The sequence below is a fragment of the Oncorhynchus masou genome, chromosome 11, assembly GCF_036934945.1.
Source record: "Oncorhynchus masou masou isolate Uvic2021 chromosome 11, UVic_Omas_1.1, whole genome shotgun sequence".
Lineage (NCBI taxonomy): Eukaryota > Metazoa > Chordata > Actinopteri > Salmoniformes > Salmonidae > Oncorhynchus > Oncorhynchus masou.
The window spans coordinates 47,835,692-47,860,340 of record NC_088222.1 but is presented as its reverse complement, the minus strand read 5'-3'; the positions used below and the strand labels follow the sequence as shown (position 1 = coordinate 47,860,340).

The following is a 24,649-nucleotide window of genomic DNA, read 5'->3' as shown; positions in this document are numbered from 1 at the left end:
TTGTCAAATGGGTTGTACATCAGTTGTACAACCTCAGTGTGTACAGGGCCAGAGTGTAGTTGTTAAATTGTGTTGAAAAGATGAACTACTCTGTGTATGCCTTTTCCATTGGCTTATATATTCAGAGGATATGCATATTGGTGTCATGGTGAATTACAGTACAATATTGAAAAACACCAAGTACAAAGGCAAAAAGCAGATTTACTGATTTTAGGAGATATACAGTAATTACAAAACAGGATTTCCCACATCCACCAGTCTGTTAAGTCAAGACATTAATAGATTGTATCAAAACGCATACATGTACACGAGATGGCGAGAGATGAGTCACAGCTGATTCAGTCACTGTGGCTCTCTTCAGCTGCTCCTGACTGACTTGACCATGTGTTTGTTTCCCTTTGGGAATCCCCAATCCAGCCTGTGACCTCACAATCGGTCCAGTCAACTGGCTCTGCTTGTCTTGAAGTGAGGAGGAAAGTCAGGGAGGAATATTGTGGTTTTAACCCTAGAGAGTGACTGAATAGGGACATCTGGCAAGGAAAATGACATGTACGCTTAAATTTGCACATAAATGTCATCAAAATAATCTGCTGGATGAGGGGGGCTTCAGCGTTAGCGTGATTGAAATATAAAGGCAATGTTCCCGCGTTAGTGGAGACTGCATTCGCGTTAAACGCTGCATAATGTCGGCTCATAAGGATATTACCTTTACATTTCTTACGCTTCAGTGAAGCCGATTGAATAGAGCCCTACAGGACCCTGACTGAGGGAGCGTGATATCTTTGATTTTCTGTTTCTGCCAGTCAATTGTAGATTACACACTAAGTACTGCATCTCCCCAGGAACAGTCTAGACATTTGGAGTTGTTCAGCTAACTCCTGTTCTTTAAGGCTGCTTGTAGCTCAGCGGGTAGCTTACTGTGAAACAACAGGAGCTGGTATAAGGTTGGGGAAGACTGAAGCCCCGTTTATACCTGGTGCTGATATCGTCCACATTCTGATTGGGCCCACATTTTTAGACCGGTGTAGACGATCAAAATAACTTATGGTGATCCTCCTACATCCACATAGCTGATCTTTTGACGGTGTCAAGAGGTGGAACTGCGTTACATCCACAAGCAGTTCCCAGCATTATACTTAAAGTGGACATTGGCAATGGAGTCACATTAAGAGAAATCCCATGCAGCCTTGTTTACCATTTCTAACACTGAACTGTGAGATGTAAATCTACACCTTGATAAGGCTGATCCTCATTATTTTGTTTAATGATTTTCAATTTGAGTGTCATTTCTACAGTGCGATTGGAAAGTATTCAGACCCCTTGACCTTTTCCACATTTTGTTACGTTCATCAATCTTCACAATACACCATAATGACAAAGTAAAAACAGGTTTTTCGAAATGTTTGCCATCATATTTACTTAAGTATTCAGACCCTTTACTCAGTACTTTGTTGAAGCACCTTTATCAGCAATTACAGCCTCGTCTTCTTGGCTATGACGCTACAAGCTTGGCACACCTGTATTTGGGGAGTTTCCCATTCTTCTCTACAGATCCTCTCAAGCTCTGCACTTCTCATTTCCCATGCTGTCCGTATTTGCGCTTTTGGTTCCATTGCTGAGAGAACATATCTATTCGTATTGATTTGTCCGTGCCATTTGACTTTGCACACAAGGTCAGAACAAGGTCAGAACAGCATATTGACTGCATGTTTGAAGAACTTTATGTAGATTCAACTTAAACTAGAATTAAACTCAGGATGGATGGGGAGTGTCGCTGCACAGCTGTTTTCAGGTCTCTCCAGAGATGTTCGATCGGGAGTTTCATCAGACCAGAGAATCTTGTTTCTCATTGGTCTGAGTCCTTTAGGTGCCTTTTGGCAAACTTCAAACGGGCTGTCATGTGCCTTTTACTGAGGAGTGGCTTCCGTCTGGCCACTCTACCATAAAGGCCTGATTGGTGGAGGGCTGGAGACATAGTTGTCCTGGAAGGTTCTCCTATCTCCACAGAGGAACTCTGGAGCTCTTTCAGAGTGGCCATCGGGTTCTTGGTCAGCTCCTGACCAAGGCCCTTCAAACCCAATTGCTCAGTGTGGAATGGGCGGACAGCTCTAGGAAGAGTCTCGGTGTCAGCTATTGCTTGATCTGTTTTAATCTAGGCCTAATGCTCAGTGGGCAAAGCTTAGAATATCAGTGGTTGGAGTTACAGGTGAGAGCAACAGAAAAAAAAGGCCCTTAGGGAGGTAGGATGGAGGGCGTTAAATGCGGGTTGCAACAAATGATGTATATGAACGTTAGATTGCTGATGCTATGTATTGGTCGATGAGAGGCTTAGAACCCATTGGTCGGCCATATTGGAACTCAGAAGAAGCAATCCTCAATAGGAATTAATGTAATTCTACAGTATTTCAATTACTTATTATTGTTTTCAAGGACAAAATTACATTGATTTAAGTATTTTGTTGTTGTAGTGGGGACATAAGTACTTTAAATATAAAAAATTTAAAACGTATGTTCAGCTCACATATAATTTGAAAGTATGCATTAAGGTGTCTGTAATAGAATTAAACAAATGTAGACATTAAGAAAAAATACACGTACGTGTGTGTGTATATAGATATATATATCATTGGTTGCGACCCGCAAGGTTGCCAGTTCGAATCCCAGTTGCGACTTCTTTTTTTTAAATTTAACCAACATTTTCAATTTATCACATTTCTAATCTACTAACTTTCTGGCTGAACAGCTTTAAATATGTGACAAGACTGGGCTAGTACCATCCCCCTGCTGGTACAATGGATATGGCAAGGGACCAGAAGGTCACGGGTTCTATAATCCTCCCAATCACCTTTCTCAAAAAAGGTATAATTCAGCATATTAATGCTAATTCTTATTTTATGTTAACACAAATATTGCTGGGTGGCGCTGTGGACTAAAGCACTGCGCCGCAGTGCTCGCTGTGCCATTAGAGATCCTGGTTTGCCTCTTCCAAATCCGTACGGGAGTTGCGACAATGGGACAAGACTGTAACTACCAATTGGATATTGGATACCAATTTGGGGAGAAAAAGGGATAAATAAAACAAATATTGCCTCGAGTCAAGAGGGACGATTTAAAATGTTTGATAATCCAGATACGTGTCCCTGACTACCTCCTGAGGTGGTCAGGAAGATCTGATCACAATCACTTCACTTCAAATGTGGGCACAATCAGACTGTGGACAGGATCGGGACACACGTTAGGCATGTTAGCACCAGGTATAAACAGGGCTTGAGACACCAGTATTCTTTTTCAAGACTGCTTCAACACAACAAAGCACAGCCTTCTGCAAATGCACTGTAATAGCATAGCACATGCAATCTTTATTGCATTAATATAAATGTTTTACATAGTATTGTTTTTATTCATTTTTTTGTCTTTGCATTTCAAGATCACTGAACATACTAAAAACCCTGCAAAATCCTGTGTCCTGTCAACATGTATGTAATACAAATGTACTAGATATCTATAATGGTCAGAGTGCTCGTCGACTCTGCAGATGTCCTCACTCAAACTAAGGTCACATGCTTGTGGACATGGACGCCTGCTCAAAGAAATCAAATGGTATTCAGCATGATGGACAGGCCCAGAGGTGGAGTAGGTCTGCAATTCATTATAAATATATAAATGTTCCTTCTTCCGATACTTAAATAAAAATAATTATATCGATGACGTCTCCAATTCTGGACATATCCTTCCGTCTGGCAGTGTAAAGGACCCATCAGCAGCCCTTCAGCGTTGTAGCACTGGAAGAGAAGACAGAGAGAGACATGAACACATCAGGGATCTTTTCATCCAAATCAGAGGGCATGCTCTTTCTGTATTTGGCTTCAACAAAGCAGATTCAATAGGTTTTAGTGCATGCCATTAAAAAAGCTTTTTCATCAAAGCACTGAGACATTGGAAACGTCAGCGTACATGACAGGAAGGGCACTCCTACGAATACTAAAATGTTCATTGAATAAAAGGCTGTAGGTCAGTGCACATTAGTTAGCCAACAACACAACATTTTTCGAGGGGCCTCCAGTGATCTTGAGTGAAATCAGGAATAAACCTTAACGGTGCATTGTTCATGTTGCAACAGCACCATTTTTGGGCTCAATGGCACCTCTAATGCATTTTGGGAGGGGTCCTGTATGTCTCTCAATGAGAGATCTATACCTGAGTTCTGCTGCACGGATGCCTCAGCCTAGCAAGTGTCTGATTGACAGTGGTACAACCGAGATAGACATCACAAACGAGTCATCGTGATCTGTGATAACTTTTTCAGCAGTTTGCTGGTCTGGCGTGCACTGATCCACTGATCATTCAAATGTTTTGAGATTTAACCTAGTTTACCTTGAAATGCTGCTGCTCTGTGGATCAGCTCCTTGATTTACGTAATGTTATGTGTATGCTGCTCCCGGACATGGATATATATACACTGAATGTACAAAACATTAGGAACACCTGCCCTTTCCATGCCAGACTGACCAAGTGAACGCAATTATCTCTTATTGATGTTACCGGTTTAATCCACTTCAATTACTGTAGATAAAGGAGAGGAGACAGGTGGACAGATGGATTTGTGCCATTCAGAGGGTGAATCTGAAAGACAAAATATTTAAGTGCCTTCGAATGGGGTACGATAGTAGATGCCGGGCGCACCGGTTTGCATGTATCAAGAACTGCAACAGTGCTGAGTTTTTCACGCTCAACAGTTTCCTGTGTGCATCAAGAACTGTCTTACCACCCAAAGGATATCCAGCCAACTTGACAACTGTGGGAATTATTGGCATCAACATGGGCCAGCATCCCTATAGAATGCTTTCAACACCTTGTAGTCCATTCCATGACATATTCAGGCTGATCTTAGGGCAAACGGGGGTGCAACTCAATATTCGGAAGGTAAGTAGCCTTTTCATTTGTATTTCAAACCAAAACATTACTTCTCAGTACTATTTCATTTACAAACAATTAGAGGACGGAACCATCAAACTCCTCCGAAATGTTAAATTCTACAATGCCATTCAAAGATGCATTGCTTCAGATACACTGACTGACAGCCATTGAACAATGGCTTCTATTAGCATATGATGTCAATGTCCTAGATCTGTTTGCAGGTAAGAAAATCTGTTCAATAAAAGGAATGATTTTACTCCCCCCCAAAATCTCAACATTCAGGCATTTCCTCTCATTATTGTTAATGTACCAATAGCCTCAAGTGGTAAACAGGGGCTTGACTGGCAAGTAGTTTTCTACAGGTCTGCTATTTCATAAAAGCCCCACAAACATTTGCAGTTAATGGCAGCTATTATAAGACCACAAGCCACAATTTAAAAGGCATGGTCATTGTCAACTTAAAAAGCCCCCATTTTAGTACGAGGGGGACAATAGAAATATCTCAAATTCCAAATGACCAATGTTTTTATTCCAGCTTGTTTCAAGGTGAAACTGAAGCCTTATAAATGGCATTGGATTTGTAGGTGTTAATGGAAGTAGGAGCACTAAAATGAAGACAACTAGGTGTAAGATTCTTGAAGTTGACATTTTATTTATAATACCTTTTAAAAACATCAGAAAAACATTTACACAAGTGTTCTTCAACTGTTACTTTTTCCAACAGCATTCTCTGATCTGCAAACAGATGATGTCCGAAATAGAAGAAACAGAGCCAACCCGTCATTATACACTTCGTCTCTGCTTGTAACAACGGTCAGGTCAGTGTACTCTACCGAGCAATAAGCCTCTGATCTCTACCTGTTCGGGGCCAAAAGGGCAAAGGTGAGGCGATGTATGTCCCTGGTGGATAGGTATGTAGGCAGGTAAATGAAGAAACATCTTTAGGAAATGTAATTTGTCATTGGTAATGAAATTGTCAAATCTGAAGTGAACAGAACTGGTAGAGATCAGAACTGGTGAGGTAACCCTTCCTCACAACCCTCCCCCAACTTCAGCCAAACAAAAAAAAGCCTTTTTTCCATTATTCATCATAAAAATCCACTAAAAATAATTTGATACAGATTGTACTGTACATAATACATAAAATTAGGATTTGCAGTCGTATCAGATTAGCCAAGCAGTGAAGTGATAGAAGGTTGAGTTCAGGAGCACCAAATAAAGTCAAACACATTCCAACTCAAACAGGGTTGAGTAACAGCTGAACACTGAGAACTCTGAGAAATCACTGAACTACTTGTACAAGTCAACAAGACATGGCAAACCCATAGTAAAAGTTGTAGAAAATAACAGCAAAAATAGTTCATCCCTGTAACGTGCCATACCACACGTATATGAGAGGAGTAACTAAAATGGCTTCCCTCTGTCAATGCTAGTTGGTTTTATCATTTTCATAGTACGCCGTCGCTCCATCAACAAACATCTTTGTTTAAAATGTCCCGATGTGCAGACAATTCAAATCAGTGATTTTAAAACAAATTGGGTATCATTCTATGTATAACAGCATGCAAAATCACGGAGCTAGATAGGAAGACCAGAGAGTAATAAAACAGTCTTGGTTAACTGAGGAGCACAAGGTATAGAGACTACACAGGACAGAGTCAGATGAGAGAGAACGGGGGAGAAGTGAGGTGGCCCAAAGGGACTGGACAGGTATGAGGGGGGTGGATGTGCCCACTGCCCGGTTGAGCGGGCACGCTCTCAGTACAGTATCTACTGCCCTGTAACCATCTCTGTTTTCAGAGAGGATTAGAAACAGGGCACCATCCTCCTCTCACCGGCACTTGAGGTGACTTTGGCTTACAGGCACATCCTCACAAGCCCAGCTCAACTGTCTGGAAAGCCCTGGCTGGCAGTGTGCCACACGGTGATCAAGAGCTTACCGGCCCGGCAGCCAGTTCCCACAGCCAGTCAGCTCTGACTGTGTCTGAGATACAGCAGGTACCTAAGCCCCTATAACTGCTCGCTCTTCAAATCCACAAGGGTCCACTTCCTCGTCAAATCACAGCTACAGTACATGTCTTCAACCAGCACAGATACATCATATTTACTGCTGCTCAGATCCTGTAACTTTCCGTTCACAGTACCTGAAACTGAACCGCTTGTTGCATAGACTGAAAGAACTACTCTTTTTGTCTCTTAAGATTTTGACAATTGGCAGCCAATTAAGAAAACCTATGAACCATGGTGTTAGAACATGACATGAGTTTCTTTGAACAGTGAGTGAAACTTAAAGGCCTCAAGATAAGGTGAATATTTCCATCACCAACCATTCTGTAAAAAAAAAAAAAAGTTAAATGAAATTACCAGATTTCCACCAGTTTGGATAAATAAGTGAAATTTGAGAAGGATGATAAAATAAAATAAACGCTGCCATTTTTATATATGCAGTAGTGTGTATAACCCCAACCCATTCAGTCCCTTTTTGATTATAGAAAAAAAAGAGGAGTCCTGGTTGTCTGGCCTGAAATATTTAGTTTCTTTCTCTCAGGAAGGTGAAGGGACATGGTAGGTGACTAGGAGGGGAAGGGGACCATGTTTGCCTACCTTTCCTTTTCCCCAAAGCACACCACCTCACGTCTCGAATTGCGTAAGCAATGCGCGAACCTCAGGAGTGAGCTGCTTGGCAGCCTTGGCTGCCTCTGTGATGGCTTTACGGTACAAGCCCTTTCTCTTCTTGTCGAAGCGTGACTGGAAGCTTTCTAGAAAGGGGGCGACCTGTGCAAGTGCCAGGAAGGAGGTGGTGGGTGAACCGAACCAGGCGACACGGGCCTCCTGCCTGACTAAGAGCCCATTATCTTTGCGGCTGATCTGGATGCCTAAGACGCGGGCTGGCCACCAAGGAAAACCATATATTTTGGCCCAAACAATGTCCCCTACGCAAATGCTCCTGCCGTCCAGAGAGACACACTTAGACACATTTTTGGAAAACACTTTCTGAGATTTACGAGGGGTTTTCTCTTCCGTAGGTGCTGGCGAGGGGTCAGTGACTGCGGAGGATGTGCCGGGGGCGGGGGGCGAGTGCAAATCACCGGGAGGGGGAAAGTCAAAGGTCTCGGTGGAGCTACACTCTGAGTTTGAAGATTTTAAGTCATCTGCACTATCAACGCTGCACATGGAGGTATTAGAGGAGTCAGGCTGGCTGGGGTTAAGGGTCATGTACACCACAAGGTTGCCAGCCTTGCTGCCGCGCGTCTCCCGCCTCTCCTCCCGCCCCCCCTGCTCCTCTGGCTCCACCTTGGGGTCGCTGTGCTCCGTGGCTGTGAGGGGTTCCACTTGGGTCTGGGATTGGGTCTGAGGACTGAGCTCAGGTTCTGGCCCTTTATCTAGACCCTGGTCTAGAGTGGCCTCGCCTGTGGAGCAGGAGGAGGAGGAGGAGCGCGTGGAGGTGCAGCGGGGCGCGCCTGGCTTTGGAGGGGACAAACGGCCACTTCCCGGCACTTTCTCGAGGCAAGGCGGCTTACATGTAGAAGAGTCATTCTCTTCATTACGGTACCTTTGGGGCTTGATGCGCATCCTGGGTGGCAGAGGGGTGGCGTTGCTTGGTCCCACCCCGCTGATCTGCTGCAGCCGCCGGGTGAAGTGGACCTTCTGGTGGGCGTGGGCCTCCTGCAGGGCAGCGGCCCTCGTCATCGTCTTGGCGTTGCCACTGCTGCCAGTGACCACTGTAGTCTCTCTCTGCCTCTTCTGCGCCTTGGCCAGTTTCAGCACCTCCCTTGCCTTGGAGTGATCAACATTTTTGCTCTGAAGCACTTTCTTGGCATTGAGTTGGACTCTGGAGCTGCTGTTGACCGGTGATGTTGTTGTGGTGGTTGTTGTCCTCAGAACCCTGTTGCCTCCAGCTCCGGCCTTCACCTGGCCCAGAGAAGAGGAAGAGGAGACTCGAATCCCTGAGGCCTGCCGTTTAGACGCCTCAGCAGCATGGCGCTTCTCCTCAGAGCGAGAGTCATTACGTGGCCGCTTGCTGACAGTAGCTGCACTGTCGTTGCGTCTCCGCTTGGCGTCCTCGCCCCTAGAGTCCGACACAGGGCCTCTACGTGGCTCCCTCTTGTCCACGGTCATGACAGTCCCCTTGCACTTGTCACAGAGCACCTGGCGGGGCCGCAACTTGATGGCGTTCATGATAGAGGTGGGCTCCTCGCGATACAGCCTGCGCTTGGGCCGCTTGATCTTGCGGGGGGGCGGCTGAGGTAACGACTGGTTGTAGGTGTCCCTGATGAACAATGGCGGAGGGTAAGGGGCTCCCTCCTGAAACAGTGGTGGAGGTTTTGAAGTCCATGGGTTAGGCTTAGGCTGGGGGTCAGGGTTTGGTTCGGGGATTGCGACAACTTGGCTGTCAGGATCTTCCTGAACTGGCATTTCCACCTTCTCTGGCTGGAATGGTTCTGTCTTTAGCTGCATAGATTCAGGTTTATCCTTGTATTCTCTCTTTGGGAACACAGTGATTGGAATTCCATAGGGTCCAAACCTGAGAAGAGAGAATGAGGATTTAGAAACTGTGGATAACTATAAAAACTCAACTCTAAACTTGTTTTTTGTCTTGTATTCGTCAAAGATTTCATGCTAATTCAAGATGTTTCTCATTTAGGCCTACATTGTACATTTAGGAAATCAATCTAAATCAATTAAAACCTGAACATTCAAAGAGGAAATATTAAATTAGTGTTGCAAAAGATCAAAGAAGCTCCCACGGCCTAAAACACAACATCACCATAGCTAACTAGAGTGCACAAGGCCCTACAAACAAAGGGAAAAAACTATCCTTGTTTACAATATTAATGCTCACCCTCCAGCTTAATTCACTAATGTTTTAATACGGCAGATACAAGTGAAGTTTACACTAATTGGTCTTTTGACCAATCACAGATCTTTTCACATCAGATATTTTTCAGACCTGATCTGATCGGTCAACAGACCAAGTAGTGAAGAAAAATCTGAATTGCGCTGCCTGTCTTGTTTTCTCTATTTGACTGTGTTTTCCTCAAAATTAAATTCCAGGAGGTGTGGAGATGTGAATAATTTTGCACGCCCAATTTTTCAGTTTTTGATTTGTTAAAAAAGTTTGAAATATCCAATAAATGTCGTTCCACTTCATGATTGTGTCCCACTTGTTGTTGATTCTTCACAAAAAAAATACAGTTTTATATCTTTATGTTTGAAGCCTGAAATGTGGCAAAAGTTCGCAAAGTTCAAGGGGGCCGAATACTTTCGCAAGGCACTGTATATATATTTATTTTTACCTCAGAAGAACCCCTATACACCTTGACAACTTCAGCTCAACCAAAATCTTTAAAACTGCCGACCCTACTGAACATTATCCAGATACTATATGTCAAGTGGTTCAACTACCACTACATAGACCTAGTTGAGTTAGTGTACTGCATATGATATCTCAGCCTAGAAACTGTTTCCTACCAGAACACCTCTTAAAATAATCCCCATGTTACATGGGAGATGACAGAGCTATACAGAGATAGATGGCCTTGGGTAAATGTGTGCCTATGCTGCATCAAGCGCAAATACAGGACAAGATTTATCATGCTAATGCTACTGGACCAAATGCTAACTCTACTGGACCAAATGCTAACTCTACTGGACCACCCTTCCTCCCCTTTGGAGAACAAAACAATGGATCAATAGCTAGGTTTCCATCCAACTGGCGACATTAGAAAATATTGCACATTTACCCATCCAAAAATCAGTGCGTGATGACGTAGAGCACACAAAATGTTTGTTTTTTTTGCTTAAGTTTTCATGTACCGAATACAAATCTAAAGTTCAGTGTGTTTACATCGCATTTTCAAATCTACCAATAGTTTTGTAACAAACTGTTGCGTTAAATAGCAAATGTGCCTACTCTGGTCTTCGCATGTGCGCTCTATCAAACAGCTAGCATACACAGTGCGGATTCTTATGGATAAGAGCAAGAATATTTTGTATTTGTCAAGCAAGTGCAACGTCAATAAAGATGTTTTGGGAAACAGCTCTGAAATGTAAAGATGCTCTTATGAAGGTTATAACGATGAACTTTGCCTTAAGATGCTTTTGGGGTATGGGCCCTATACTGAACTCTACTGTGACGTCCAAACTTGTGAAACTAAGACATCTATGATTGTTTCAGATTTGGTCTGGTCCGGACCAACTAAATGAGGTCTTGTTTGGGGGCGGAGCTTATTACAAAAAATTACCAATGTGTAGAAAAATACCCAAATATGCAAAAGTAGGATCTTTCACATTTCTGTACCTTGGGGCTGTCCCCAATTGTACCTTAGGGCTGTCCCCAACAATAGCAAAAATGTTGGTCGACAGACTGTTCTTTCGACCAATTGGTCGAAATGTTTAAACATGTATTTTTGCACATGTAGACACATCCTATGTGTGTTAATCAAATCAAATATATGCACTGAGCTTGTCTGATGCTTTAAGCACACTGTTTGATTAAATAATGAAGACAGAAATTACTAGAGGGAGTCCAACCTCAATTGATTTGATTGTACTCGGGCTTGCAGCGTTGTAAAAAAAAAAAAAAAAAAAAAGAAGACAGTGAGCGACCGTGACTAGCACCCGGTGTCTCTCTCGCTCTACCCTGATGCAGTAAACCACTACAAACACGTGCTGTCCGTGTTGCTGAAGCTGCAACATAATTTGCCATTTCTTACTTAAAAGTTCTGTTACCAAAATACCTCATTTGTTTAGGAAAAACATTCCCGCAACCCTTGCGTTTTTTGTGACACATGTATGCATCGCATGCACATGACCAATGGGGCCTGACCTATAGCAAATCATAATCGCATCAATAAATTGGTTATAATAAACTCCGAACACGTGAGAGCAAAATGGATGCAGAGGACGTGACATACAGTGCATTTGGGAACTATTCAGACCCTTTCACTTTTTCCACATTTTATGTTATGTTACAGCCTTGCTCTAAAATTGATTTAATACCCCCCCCCCCCTCAATCTACACACAATACCCTATAATGGCAAAGAAAAAAATGTTTTTCATAAATGTTTACACATTTATTTTAGAAAATTACAGTCTCGAGTGTTCTTGGGTATGACGCTACAAGTTTGGCACACATGCACTTGGGAAGTTTCTCCCATTCTTCTCTGCAGATCCTCTCAAACGCTGTCAGGTTGAATGAGGAGAGTCGCTGCACAGCTATTTTCAGGAATCTCGGCGTCAAGTCAGGGCTCTGGCAGGGCCACTCAAGGACATTCCGAAACATGCCCCTGAAGACACTCCTGCATTGTCTTGGCTGTGTGCTTAGGGTCGTTGTCTCGTTGGAAGGTGAATCTTCTCCCCAGTGTGAGGTTCTGAGCAGGTTATCAAGAATCTCTCTGTACTTTGCTCCGTTCATCTTTCCCTTGATCCTGACTAGTCTCGTAGTCGCTGCCGCTGAAAAACATCCCCACTCCCACAGGCTGGTGCCAGGTTTCCACCAGACGAGACGCTTGGCATTCAGGCCAAAGAACTCAAACTTGATTTCATCAGACCAGAGAATCTTGTTTCTCATGGTCAGAGTACCTTAGGTGCGTTTTGGCAAACTCCAAGCGGGCTGTCATGTGCCTTTTACTGAGGAGTGGTTTCTGTCCTGCCACTCTACCATAAAGGCCTGATTTGCTGGTCACCTCCCTGACCAAGGCCCTTCTCCCCCAATTGCTCAGTTTGGCTGGGTGGCCAGCTCTAGGAAGAGTCTTGGTGGTTCCAAACTTCTTCCATTTAATAATGATAGAGACCACTGTGTTCTTGGGGACCTTCAATGCTGCAGAATTTCTTTTGTACCCTTCCCCAGATCTGTGCCTCGACACATTCCTGTCTCGGAGCTCTACGGACAATTCCTTCGACCTCATGGCTTGGTTTTTGCTCTGACATACACTGTCAACTGTGGGACCTTATATAGACAGGTGTGTGCCTTTCCAAATCATGTCCAATCAATTGAATTTACCACAGGTGGACCAATCAAGTTGTAGAAACATCAAGGATGATCAATGGAAACAGGATGCACCTGAGCTCAACTGAGTCTCATAGCAAACGGTCCGAATTCTTATGTAAATAAGGTATGTATTTTTTTTTAAATAATTTTGCACATTTCTAAACCTGTTTTTGCTTTGTCATTATGGGGTATTGTGTGTAGATTTGAGTGCTTTTATTTCATCCAATTTAGAATAAGGCTACAATGTAATAAAATGTGGAAAAGGTGAAGGGGTCTGAATACTTTCCAGAATGCACTGTAATCAATAGCCTAACTGTTAAATGTGTCTGGTTTTATAAAGTTATGGAAACTGAAAACGCAGGCCACGTAGTATTTGTACTGTCCAGAGCTAAAAGTAAAACTGGACAATGCTACGGCAAGCTACGGCCTTTGGGGGGCATAATATTAAAAGTGGAGGTTTGGGATTCTTGTACTCAATTACTGCCTACATTCAAACTTTCAATCTCTTTAAATGGGAGGGGATGTGTGCGATTCAAAATGTATTGTTTCTCTGGCAGTTACATTAGGGCAATTCCATGTTAACGGAATGATGCTTTGATTCCATTTTTTCCACTTTAAAATGTATGCCAAACAAAAACCATTGATTTCAAAGTTTAATGAACCATAAGTCTATGCAGAAGGACAACTTAACAATTTCCACTGACAATATTACAAAAACAAATTTAGTGGATAGATGCAGATGCAAACTTCGGTAATGGAATTTAGGTAAAATCTCCATCAGAATTTTATGCAAACCCGTTTCAAAGATGTCTATAAGTGAAGTGGATTTACGCCCGGTAAATTAATTACATCATGGGTCCCTGATCTGTAATACCCAGAAATGCATAATTATGGATATGAATGTTATTCTCAGGGGTCGCACTAAAAAAGATAGGCCTATTTCTTACGTTATTTTGCTGTGTTTTGTAAATGCTGATCTAAAATGCTTCATATTGTAATTTCTCCTTGGCATCAGACTCATTTTGAGCTTCAGTTGCACTTCTCCACCTCTGATTCAGTTGCACTTCTCCACTTGGAAGAGAATTCACAAATGGGCATTCTATCAGCAGACAGCGCTGACCGATGTGTAGCTACTTTTCTCTGGTACTTTTCTCAGTGTAGCCTCTGGTAAAATGCAAGATTAACATCAAGCAAAACATTAGGAACTGTAGCTGGCTAAATTCTTTCTATAGAAATGGCCATGCATCATTTTTGAAAAAAAAATAATTTTTCGTTGTACACTCATTTTACTTATGACTGCTAGCCAAATAGCTTTGCACTTCTTTTGTCACCTGATGAAAATGAAGCCATTTTCTGCACGAATGTATTTTCTGTGAACGAAAACTATAGTTGCACATCCCCGATTACTCTATTGAAGCAAAACACTTGACTGCCAATATAAAACACAGGTGATATGGTTTTAAAAGCAGATTATTTTTGATGGGCTGCATTTTGAAAATGCAGATTTCTGAACTATTAACGTGACCCCTGATTCTCGTGTTTAACAAGTTTGGACATCACAGCACAGCAGAGCACAGTAGAGTACATTGCAGTACAAAACAGCAGAGTAGGCTTCAGTAGAGTGCAATAAAGTTCAGTAGAGTACAATACTATACTTTACTGTATTGGACTGTATTCTACTGTGCTGTATTGTGATCTCTAATCACTGTACTATCCAAACTTGTGAAACATATGTCTACGATTGGTCCAGTCAGTCTGTGGACATTACCATCAAGGTCAGGGTGGACTGACCAAATTTTAACTACTTTTCAACATCCGGTGTTGATCGGTGCTTAATGGGTTAGGAAGCTGGTTACAAGGGGCTCATGGGTAGGTGTCAGTAAGAGCTGGGAGAGGTAACATTAACTGGAGAGTAAGAGAGAAGGGCAGAGAGCGAGGAAAAAGGGAGAGGCACGGGCTGTCCAGACTCACTGTTATAACACTCTTGGTTTGACCACCAGACGACAGAAGGAGAAAGAAAACTGTTATAATGCCAGTGGAAGAGAGGACAGTAGCAGGTGACCCAACTGTGATTTGTGACTATTATGATTTCCTATCGTAGCCAATTAATTTGCCATTAATTACGTTACATATATTTTTGTAAATACGTTACCAATTTGAATGACTTAATTCATAAACAAAATCGATATCAGTAAAATACTAATTGGTAGGTTTACCATTACTTGTTACTTCTGTGAACTTTCATTATCCAAAATTACAAAATATCTTAAATGTGCATTTTTTGTAATGGAATTACAAGGCAACATTTCTTAAACTTGCCAAAGGTAAACCATTTCTCCAAAACTAAATATAAGCGTTGATATTAGTTGGCAGGGTTTTTACATCAACATTTTGTTTTGATGTATTTTTGATAGCTTAAGACTTTATCGGGTAGATGTTTTCTAAGACCCCTTTTTCCATATGCCTTTATGATTTAAACATTTTTGAAAATGTAACCATGCCTTAATTTCCCAAAATATAGACTTAACTTTCATTTGACATGCTCCTGTGAATTTCACATGATGGTGCTCATGGGTTCTTTCCAATGGAAATTGCGCATAAGCAAGTAGTCTACATCTATACCTGCATTAATATGGCCATGAGCCCCTCCATTGCTACTTATAAACATCCTTGAAATTGTAGAAAGATGCAGATTCCTCTGACAGCCAAAACCAACTGTAAAATTGCACTGGAGAGTTAAGGATTAGTGAGTGCCTCACTCTAATCACAATGAATGAAACAGCCAAGAGAAAGAGGGGAACATGCCTTTCCTCACCACTGTCTTTCCTTTGCGTCACAGCTTCTCACAGCAGCCTCCTTATCAACCAACACCTTTCATTAACACACAACCACCATCTTTTCCTTCCTAATCAACACCAGGTGACTGTCAGCTAGGTAAAAGGTTGGCCTGGTCCAGAAACATCAGCAAGCCCTTTCTCCTTGGCACTTCATTGAATTGAAATAATTTAATAAGTATACAATATGGTAGCAGCTCCAACTTTTCCTCTGATAGCAACAATAGGGTGGAAATTCCACCCACCTGTCCTAACTTCCATCTTTCCAGATGCATACACCTGTCACACAAGTCGGGGATGGGTAGAGTAGACATTTTAGGACCAGGTCGATGTCTAGAGGCGAGTTAGTCTGAATCGAAGACAGCGACTAATCTCTCATCTTGAGCACATATCCAATAGGAAAAACAATGATTCCATATGACCTATGCTATGGAACACACTCTGGCAAATCACAGCCACAAGGCCTGCACTCAGGGGACTGTTGGAAAACAAAAGCCATAAACAAATCCCTTAGACTCAACAATGAGGATCTAAAAATTCAGTCTTGTTTGTAGAGCGGGGATGGTGTTGATTATCTACAGTACTGTAGAAAATGAAGGAGTAAGGTTTGAGTGGCCTCCATCTTGTCATTGTAATAAACCGGCCATTGTCCTTGGGATCACTGCTGCTCAGGCTCTTATCAAAGCAACTTACACTAAAGTGGCTTCCAAGTTATAGCATATTCTACCATGTATTGATAAGCTAATAGCGCATATGGTATAGCGCATATGGTATAACACCAGAAGAATACCTTGAAATTATATGAAGTCCTGAAGAGCAACTACACAATGAGCTGTAAGCAGCTTGTGAGGGGAAACTAAACACAACAAGGTGTTGATTGTGTGTGCAGATGTCATATTTGCTAAACATAATGAAGATGTTCAACATAGTCCCCAGGCATGTCAGCAAGTTTAATTATGACCCAAAATCTACACCTGCAGATGATAAAGGGAGGGTTGGAGGAAAGGTGTTGATGAGACAGGTGGCAAATTGCAAGAAGGACATTATTAGATAGAATCCAAAGAGGGGTTGTTGATGGTGGCATAGTGCTACATGACTACTCTACCAACTGCAGCATTCTTCTTAGTATGACCTTACACTACAGACTGAGCATGTGATCATCCTCTCCAGCTGACCTGTGATATACCTGGACTTTGTAAATAGAAACATCAAGTTTAGTTTTGTAAACTGAAATGACAAACCGAAAGCACTGCCCACATAACTGGGGATAAGAGCAGTTCCTCTGTATTTTTGTGATACGCTGTCAAACTAGAGATCACCATGTTAGCTTGACCCCTCGACCCCTGGCAAATGTAGAAAACTATCAGTTTAGTTCAGGAGGCAGGGGTTTGCAAAGAACAAGGTCCTTTACTGACAGCTGACAAGTCGGAATGAGGACACGCCACATCTTTCAGGTGTGAATTGTTGAGTAATTTTGTATGTGCATAATGTGCAGTGGATGTCAGTAGTAAACAAAAAATATGTGGTGTGTTTCCAGAAGTTAACTAATGGACAGAAAAGTCTTAGGAAGTTACATAGAAAAACAAATGTGGTGTAAAACTAAAATACAAGAGACATTTCCGAGAAGGATTATACTATACCTTTTAGAGAGGTCCATCAGAACCCCAGAGAAGATCTTCTCGCCTAACCGAAAGGACACCACCAGTGCGTCGTCGATGATGTGATCCAGAGATACTCGAACTTCAGAACCAGGTATCAGATTGTCCACTGAATCGGACTGTACCTCCTCAGTATCAGCAACGGGCATGGAGTGAGGGGGATTCAATACCGTCTCGCTCTCGTGGAAGTTCGTTTCCAAACTCCGCTGTCGTGAGCACGAGTCCCCAGGCTCTGCCGAGGAGTCAACCTGACCCACTGCCATTACAGGAAGCTCGGGACTCGGAGAGTTCTGGTTTGTGATGCTCGAAAAGTCATAAATGTATCCAGTCTCCATGGGTGTTCCAATGAGTGTCTCCGTCTCTAGAACTGACAGAGAGTCGACGTGTTCTATGGACTGGGGATGTTCAAGAGAGGCATCTCCCAAAGACTCGGCCTTGTACTCGGTACCAGAAAGAGCATTATCTGCTGATTCGGGCTCCAGTTCAGCCTCGTGGGACGGTTTAATTAAAGCTCTATAGTCACACTCGATAATAGTAGGTTGGGTTGATTCTGTGTTTTGATAGTAATTGATCATGGGCTCTGCTGGCTCTGCCAACGACAGCCCAGCCTCCGTAGTCACAGGATGCGCAGGGAACGAATGCAAAAAGACCACCGATGGCTGTGAATCGGAGATGGAGCTATTCTGATGGCAGGCGTAGGGCTCGTGCTTACTGAGCTCGTTTGCAGGATCAACATTAGGCGAAAAAAATTGTTTCAAACGTTCTGCCCTCGACATTGTGTATTTCGAACCATAGTCCCCGCGAGAATGGTTATCGGTATTTTCTAAGCCGACCATGAGACATCCTGTATCGATGTGTTCATCCAATGCACAAGCAGCGAGGACTTTTCCCGCGGCTTCTTGGTCTGGCCTGCTCAATAGCTCCATTTGGACCTGGCTGCATTCCTGAACTGCATCCCCATCCTTGAGTTGGTGAACAAGGTCTATTACTGGCGCGTACTGCTGCGTTGCATCGGAGTCGAGTTTGCCCCCCGGCACAGCTGGCACCGGTTCGAGCTCACCACAGTCCCCCGCTGTTGTTGTTGATACCGCAACAGCTCCTGGCTCCGCAGCCACGGCCGCCATTTTCTTTCCGCTTTGCTTCTACGGCCAGGTCCCGTCCTCTCCCTGTGATAGCACTAGAGCCCGCCCACTTGAAAGTCAGGAACACTTGATAGGCCAGCGAACTATAAAGTTGTAGTTGAGTTGTCAATATCCACGTCATTCAAAGGAAACCCTGGAAACAATTTTGTAATTGGCTCCCTTTGTCTAACCTTAACCTAACGTAACAGGCAAAAAAATAAACCTTTTGTGAACCTTTTCCACAAGGGGCGATATTGTATTGTATTTCAAGCATCAGCGAGATTCAAGCAGAGATGTTAAAAAATGTACAGTAGGCCTATATTGATTTTGGACCTTTTGTCTTTGGTTCTAGTTCTATCCCTATCCTTCAAACATATTGTCTGGGCAACACTGAATGCATTGCATTTAACACTTATCAGTCACTTCAAATTCGTCAGGTGGGGACTCACAAGTATAAACTATGTATAACTGTGTCATTATGTCTCATATGGGGTGGCAGAGTAGCCTAGTGGTTAGAGCTTTGGACTAGTAACTGAAAGGTTGCAAGTTTGAATCCCTGAGCTGACAAGGTACAAATCTGTCTTTCTGACCATGAACAGGCAGTTAAACCCACTGTTCCTAGGCTGTCATTGAAAATAAAAATTTGTTCTTAACTGACTTGCCTAGTAAAATAAAGGTTAAAAAAATGAGGCAAGATTATAGAGTAAATGCATATAAAGTTAATTATCTTAACCTGCTGCTTAAATTCTCCTAATCTGCTACGAAAAAGTAACGTCCGGTTGTAGCTCTATCTAAGTAGCAGTCCAAATGACGAAAACAACAAGCACAATTAATGTCTTTGGTGCTTGCCATAGCCTTCAGCTTCACGATTGCTGACTGGTCTGGTGCAAGGCTTTATACGGCTTTAAGTCTTAGGCCACAATTGCACATTGCTATTTCATTCTCACACTATAGTTGTTTCCTTTAGAAACCAAGCTTACCAGTAGGTCTATGTATACCACAGTTTCTAAAAATAGGATCCAAAAAACGAGGATCCTGTTTACATCTGCATAAAAGTTGTATCTGAATGGATAAATTCTATAAATATAATGCATTGCTATATATCTCTTATCCATATTATTCAATGGATACTTTACAGTATTTTTACAGCAGTACCAGCAGTGTCTGAAATACACCCCTCATATAGATCTTGGCCTGTAGCATACACTCCTAGGCCTAATGTGTTCATAGCGAACTTTTGACCTGAGCTTAAGGTGGTTACTCTGAAAAGAACTGTCAAAGCATCTCAGCAGGAAATACCATTGGATATTATATGGGGGTGGATGGAAGATAATAGTATTTACTTGACAAGGCAGCTGAAACACATTTTCAGTTGAGGAAGAGCATTTGTGTTACGTGTGTCCTTTGTGTGAATTAGAGATTATCCATAAGAGAGACCCCTTTTGCGAGTATCACCTTACAAAAATGACTTCTGACAGAGAAAGATTGTATGACATTTGTCATTGGTAAGGGGTACTTAAGTAGTATGGTGCACTATAAAAGTTGATGTTTCAGTGTGTTATACACTCTTCAAACTGATTCAACCCTCGGGGGAGAATAAAATGATTTAGCTCTGTGCTGAAGGACACTGTTGAGCAAATAATCATGAAAAAGTTTTATGTGTTATCTTGGCATAGTACAACAACGACTCAAGTGTTGAAATCAAAGGTAATACAGTATGAGTCAATGAGTAACCAATACCCGAATAAACTTATTCATTTACATTTTTTAAGAATTTCACATGAGCATTTTCTTACATTTAGATGAGCATTACGTAATTCAATGAACTATCAAAAATAGTAGCCAACAGTAGGGTAGATATAAAAATGTGGATCTTATTACATACAGTTGAAGTCGAAAGTTTACATACACTTAGGTTGGAGTCATTAAAACTCGTTTTTCAACCATTCCACAAATTTCTTCCAAACTATAGTTTGGGCAAGTCGGTTAAGGACATCTACTTTGTGCATGACACAAGTCATTTTTCCAACAAATGTTTACAGACAGATTATTTCACTAAATTCACTGTATCACAATTCCAGTGGGTCAAAAGTTTACATTCACTAAGTTGACTGTGCCTTAAAACAGCTTGTGCCTTTAAAATTCCAGAAAATGATGATATCTCTTTAGAAGCTTCTGATAGGCTAATTGACATCATTTGAGTCAATTGGAGGTGTACCTGTGGATGTATTTCAAGGCCTACCTTCAAACTCAGTGCCTCTTTGCTTGACATCATGGGAAAATCAAAAGAAATCAGCCAAGACCTAAGAAAAAAGACCTCCACAAGTCTGGTTCATCCTTGGGAGCAATTTCCAAATGCCTGAAGGTACCATGTTAATCTGTACAAACAATAGTACGCAAGTATAAACACCATGGGACGACGCAGCCATCATACCGCTCAAGAAGAAGACGCGTTCTGTTTTCTAGAGATGAATGTACTTTGGTGCAAAAAGTGCAAATCAATCCCAGAACAACAGCAAAGGACCTTGTGATAACCTGAACGGCTGCTCAGCAAGGAAGAAGCCACTGCTCCAAAACCGCCGTACAAAGCCAGACTACGGTTTGCAACTGCACACGGGGACAAATATCATACTTTTTGGAGAAATGTCCTCTGGTCTGATGAAACAAAAATAGAACTGTTTGGCCATAATGACCATCGTTATGTTTGGAGGAAAAAGGGTGAAGCTTGCAAGCCGAAGAACACCATCCCAACCGTGAAGCGCGATAGTGGCAGCATCATGTTGTGGGGGTGCTTTGCTGCAGGAGGGACTGGTGCACTTCACAAAATAGATGAGATCATCAGGGAGGAAAATTTAAGTGGATATATTGAAGCAACATCTCAAGACATCAGTCAGGAAGTTAAAGCTTAGTCGTAAAATGGGTCTTCCAAATGGACAATAAACATCGACTCTTCCTCTTCTGAGAACGTTCCTCCACCCAGTCACCAGTTCATATATGTTGACCTCAAGGGTTAAAGTTCATATACACGTTGACCTCAGGGGTTAAAGTTCATATATACATTTGCAGACTTCCAAAGTTGTGGCAAAATGGCTTAAGGACAACAAAGTCAAGGTATTGGAGTGGCCCTCACAAAGCCCTGACCTCAATCCTATAGAACACTTAAACAAATGTTTACTATGATTAATTATCAGTAATTGTGAAAAACTGAGTTTAAATGTATTTGGCTAAGATGTATGTAAACTTCCAACTTCAACTGTAAGTTATTCAAGTATGTCAACACGTATGGCACCATCTCATCAAGCATGTCTACAATATTTACTGTGACTTTCTGCCCATGCCATAAGCACTACATAGCTCATCCACTGGATTGTATAATTTAGTTGAAAATACACTGAGTGTACAAAACATTAAGAACACCTTCCTAATATTGAGTTGGACCAGATTGAGTTGCACCCAGGTTGACTCCAATGCTTCACAGATTTGTGTCAAGTTGGCTGGATGTCCTTTGGGTGGTGGACCATTCTTGATACCCAGTGAAAAACCCAGCAGCGTTGCAGTTCTTGAGACAAACCAATGTGCCTGGTACCTACTACCATACCATGTTCAAAGGCACTTCAATATTTTGTCTTTCCCATTCAACCTCTGAATGGCACACATACACAACCCATATCTCAATTGTCTCAATCCTTATTTAACCTGTATCCTTCCCTTCTTCTTCTTCTACTGACGTGGATTTAACAAGTGACACCAATAAGGGATCATAGCATTCACCTGGTCAGTCTGTCATGGAAAGAGCAGGTGTTCATAATGTTTTGTACACTCAGTGTAATTTCATAGTTAAATCACATCAAGATTTGGAGCTACAAGAAATGCAAAAGTGTGAGATGTATTCAGTCTTGTGGCTTGCATTTTGAAAAGGCATACTCTTTAGTAGAGGTTCTTGGATGAGCAGTGGGGTTTAACCCTTATGACTTTAAGGGTATTGACCTGCATGTGTCGCTTCCTCACCAACGCCTTTTGAATTTAAAAACGCGCTGATATGAAAATGTGTTGTGTGTATTTCTGCATAGTTTTTTGCAAGTGCTGTGACTTGCACTGAGTAGCATCTAAAAATAGGAGCCGTAGGAAGTTTGATGTACAAGTGGAATACTGAATTTGTGGGCGTGCATTTTTTGGAAAGGTCTCAGAGGCTAGGTGTGTGTATGTGTGTTTCCAATGTGCTCGAACAGACTGTCCACCCCTGACGATTATCCCTGGTGTTTTGGCGGTGGTGTAACGAGCTTACTGTCCTCCATGAGCTGATATTGTTTGCTGCCAAGTTCTATGTCTGGTCTCATCATAGGATCTTTGGTTAAGGGTGGAAAATGCAGAGTAACGCTCTGTAGCTGTCATAGAGATCATGGCAACACTCCTAATGGATAACTAAACAGACAAGGAGAAGCTGTTGTTGATTCAGAACCTGTGTCATGTATGGCAGCCTTAGGTCCCAGACTGAGGCAGACTGTAAACTCACCATGTAATTCACTGTTGACTAACAATCATGTCCTCTGTTCTGAGGGCATTTTGGTCCTCTGTTGCCATTGATGTAGTATTGAAATACTGTTAATAATCAGGTGTTTTTTCCCCCACATACAGTAGTAGATTATGTGCCAAAGGTGAGTGACCCCATGGTCACCAACTCTCTGATGGCAACATAAAAGTTTATGGTGTAGTGATGTACCCATTGTAATGAAAGAAGGGCGGAGATGGTTGCCATGTCTATTTAAAGAGGGACAGGTTGTCACTCAGTACCTGACTCTTCCCTGCTGGTCTTGGAACTGCTTCTCCCTCTCCTTTACCTCTCCTTTGCTTTCTGTACACCATGGCCTTCGCTGGAAAATGGGAAACTGAGTCCCAGGAAGGATACGATGAATTCTGCAAGCTCCTTGGTAAGACATTTATTCAAGTTCAATAACCACCTTTATAAAGTAATAGTAAGCCTATGAAAGCCTTAGTCTTTGTCTTGAATTCAATTGGTTTATGCAATATATTGAAATGGATGTATTCACATCACTGCACATTCAATGGTGATTAGCAGTAGTAGTATAGACAAACTATGGTGCTCAGACATGAGAATATGATTCACAATTGCCTCATTTACACCTAGTCTAACTACATATTTTCTTGTAATCCAAGGCATCCCTGATGACATCGTTGAGAAGGGTCGTGACTACAAACTCATTACTGAGGTGGTGCAGAAAGGCAATGTGTTCTCATGGTCCCAGCTCTATCCCACAAACAAGACCATCAGCAACAAGTTTGTCATTGACCAGGAATGTGACATGGAGACTATTGGAGGGAAAAAGTTCAAGGTAAAAATCTCTATGATGTGTCATACAACTTTCAGTCAGTTCAGATCAGGAATTCATTTCAAAAGAAATCCTATCCTGGTGTCTGTTGTGTAAGCTTCTGTAATATAGTACTTCAGACAAAAGTCTCATATAGTCACTGTAGTAAAAAATTGTCTAGGGGGCTCCCGAGTGGCGCAGCGGTCTAAGTGCTCGAGGCATCACTACAGACACCCTGGTTCAAATCCAGGCTGTATCCCAACCAGCCGTGATTGGGAGTCCCGTAGGGCGCCGCGTCATTGAAAATAAGAGTTTGTTTTTAACTGACTTGCCTAGTTAAATATAGGTTCAATTAATATTTATAATAGGGGAACTCAGATGCATGTATTGTAATCTAGAATCTAGATGAAACAAACAGATTGTTGGTTTAACAAATTATAGTATGAATAAATAGCATTTGTGTCCATCCATTTCAGGCCACAGTTACAATGGAGGGGGGCAAGCTGAGCACGAAATTCCCTAACTACCACCACACATCTGAAATCAGCGGAGGAAAGCTGATTGAGGTAAGTAAAAGTGGCACTTTGCAGAAAACGGTGTATATTAGAGGGGAGAAGGAAAAATACATTTTGGCAGTTCAAGTAATGTTTTGTGTATTTTCCCCCTGCTTAGACCTCAATTGCGGGCTCAGTCGTGCTGAAAAGAACCAGCAAGAAGATCTAAACACATTGTGACCGTGCCATTAGCACACAAAAAAACACGGAATAATGAGTAAATAAAGTAAGACTGCTTAGCCAA

At 42.1% G+C, this 24,649-nt stretch overlaps 2 protein-coding genes across 3 annotated transcripts; one reads left to right on the top strand and one right to left on the bottom strand.

The window, feature by feature from the left end:
- Positions 1 to 181: 181 nt before the first annotated feature.
- pwwp2a (PWWP domain containing 2A) lies at positions 182 to 18,553 on the bottom strand. 2 transcript variants are annotated; one of them, XM_064978669.1, is made up of 3 exons: positions 17,386 to 18,553; positions 7,522 to 9,442; positions 182 to 3,782 (listed from the first exon to the last, which is right to left on the bottom strand). In XM_064978669.1, exons 1-2 carry the CDS (start codon positions 18,525 to 18,527, stop codon positions 7,549 to 7,551), a joined length of 3,036 nt encoding a protein of 1,011 aa, XP_064834741.1. In that variant the 5' UTR covers positions 18,528 to 18,553; the 3' UTR covers positions 182 to 3,782; positions 7,522 to 7,548. The 2 variants fall into 2 exon arrangements, with proteins under 2 accessions (XP_064834741.1, XP_064834740.1); XM_064978668.1 differs by lacking the exon at positions 182 to 3,782 and having other exon boundaries at positions 5,545 to 9,442.
- Positions 18,554 to 23,303: 4,750 nt separating this feature from the next.
- On the top strand, positions 23,304 to 24,649 carry LOC135547991 (gastrotropin-like). Its single transcript, XM_064977190.1, has 4 exons — positions 23,304 to 23,452; positions 23,700 to 23,875; positions 24,328 to 24,417; positions 24,524 to 24,649. Exons 1-4 carry the CDS (start codon positions 23,386 to 23,388, stop codon positions 24,572 to 24,574), a joined length of 384 nt encoding a protein of 127 aa, XP_064833262.1. The 5' UTR covers positions 23,304 to 23,385; the 3' UTR covers positions 24,575 to 24,649.

What these genes read in the sequence shown, in the direction of transcription:
- pwwp2a (XM_064978669.1), bottom strand. Translation starts at nt 18,527, where the DNA reads ATGGCGGCCGTGGCTGCGGAGCCAGGAGCTGTTGCGGTATCAACAACA. An exon ending in CTGATGGACCTCTCTAAAAG is followed by an intron (nt 9,443 to 17,385) that starts GTATAGTATAAT and finishes CTCTCTTCTCAG; the next exon opens with GTTTGGACCCTATGGAATTC.
- LOC135547991 (XM_064977190.1), top strand. Translation starts at nt 23,386, where the DNA reads ATGGCCTTCGCTGGAAAATGGGAAACTGAGTCCCAGGAAGGATACGAT. An exon ending in TGAATTCTGCAAGCTCCTTG is followed by an intron (nt 23,453 to 23,699) that starts GTAAGACATTTA and finishes TTGTAATCCAAG; the next exon opens with GCATCCCTGATGACATCGTT. An exon ending in TTGGAGGGAAAAAGTTCAAG is followed by an intron (nt 23,876 to 24,327) that starts GTAAAAATCTCT and finishes CATCCATTTCAG; the next exon opens with GCCACAGTTACAATGGAGGG.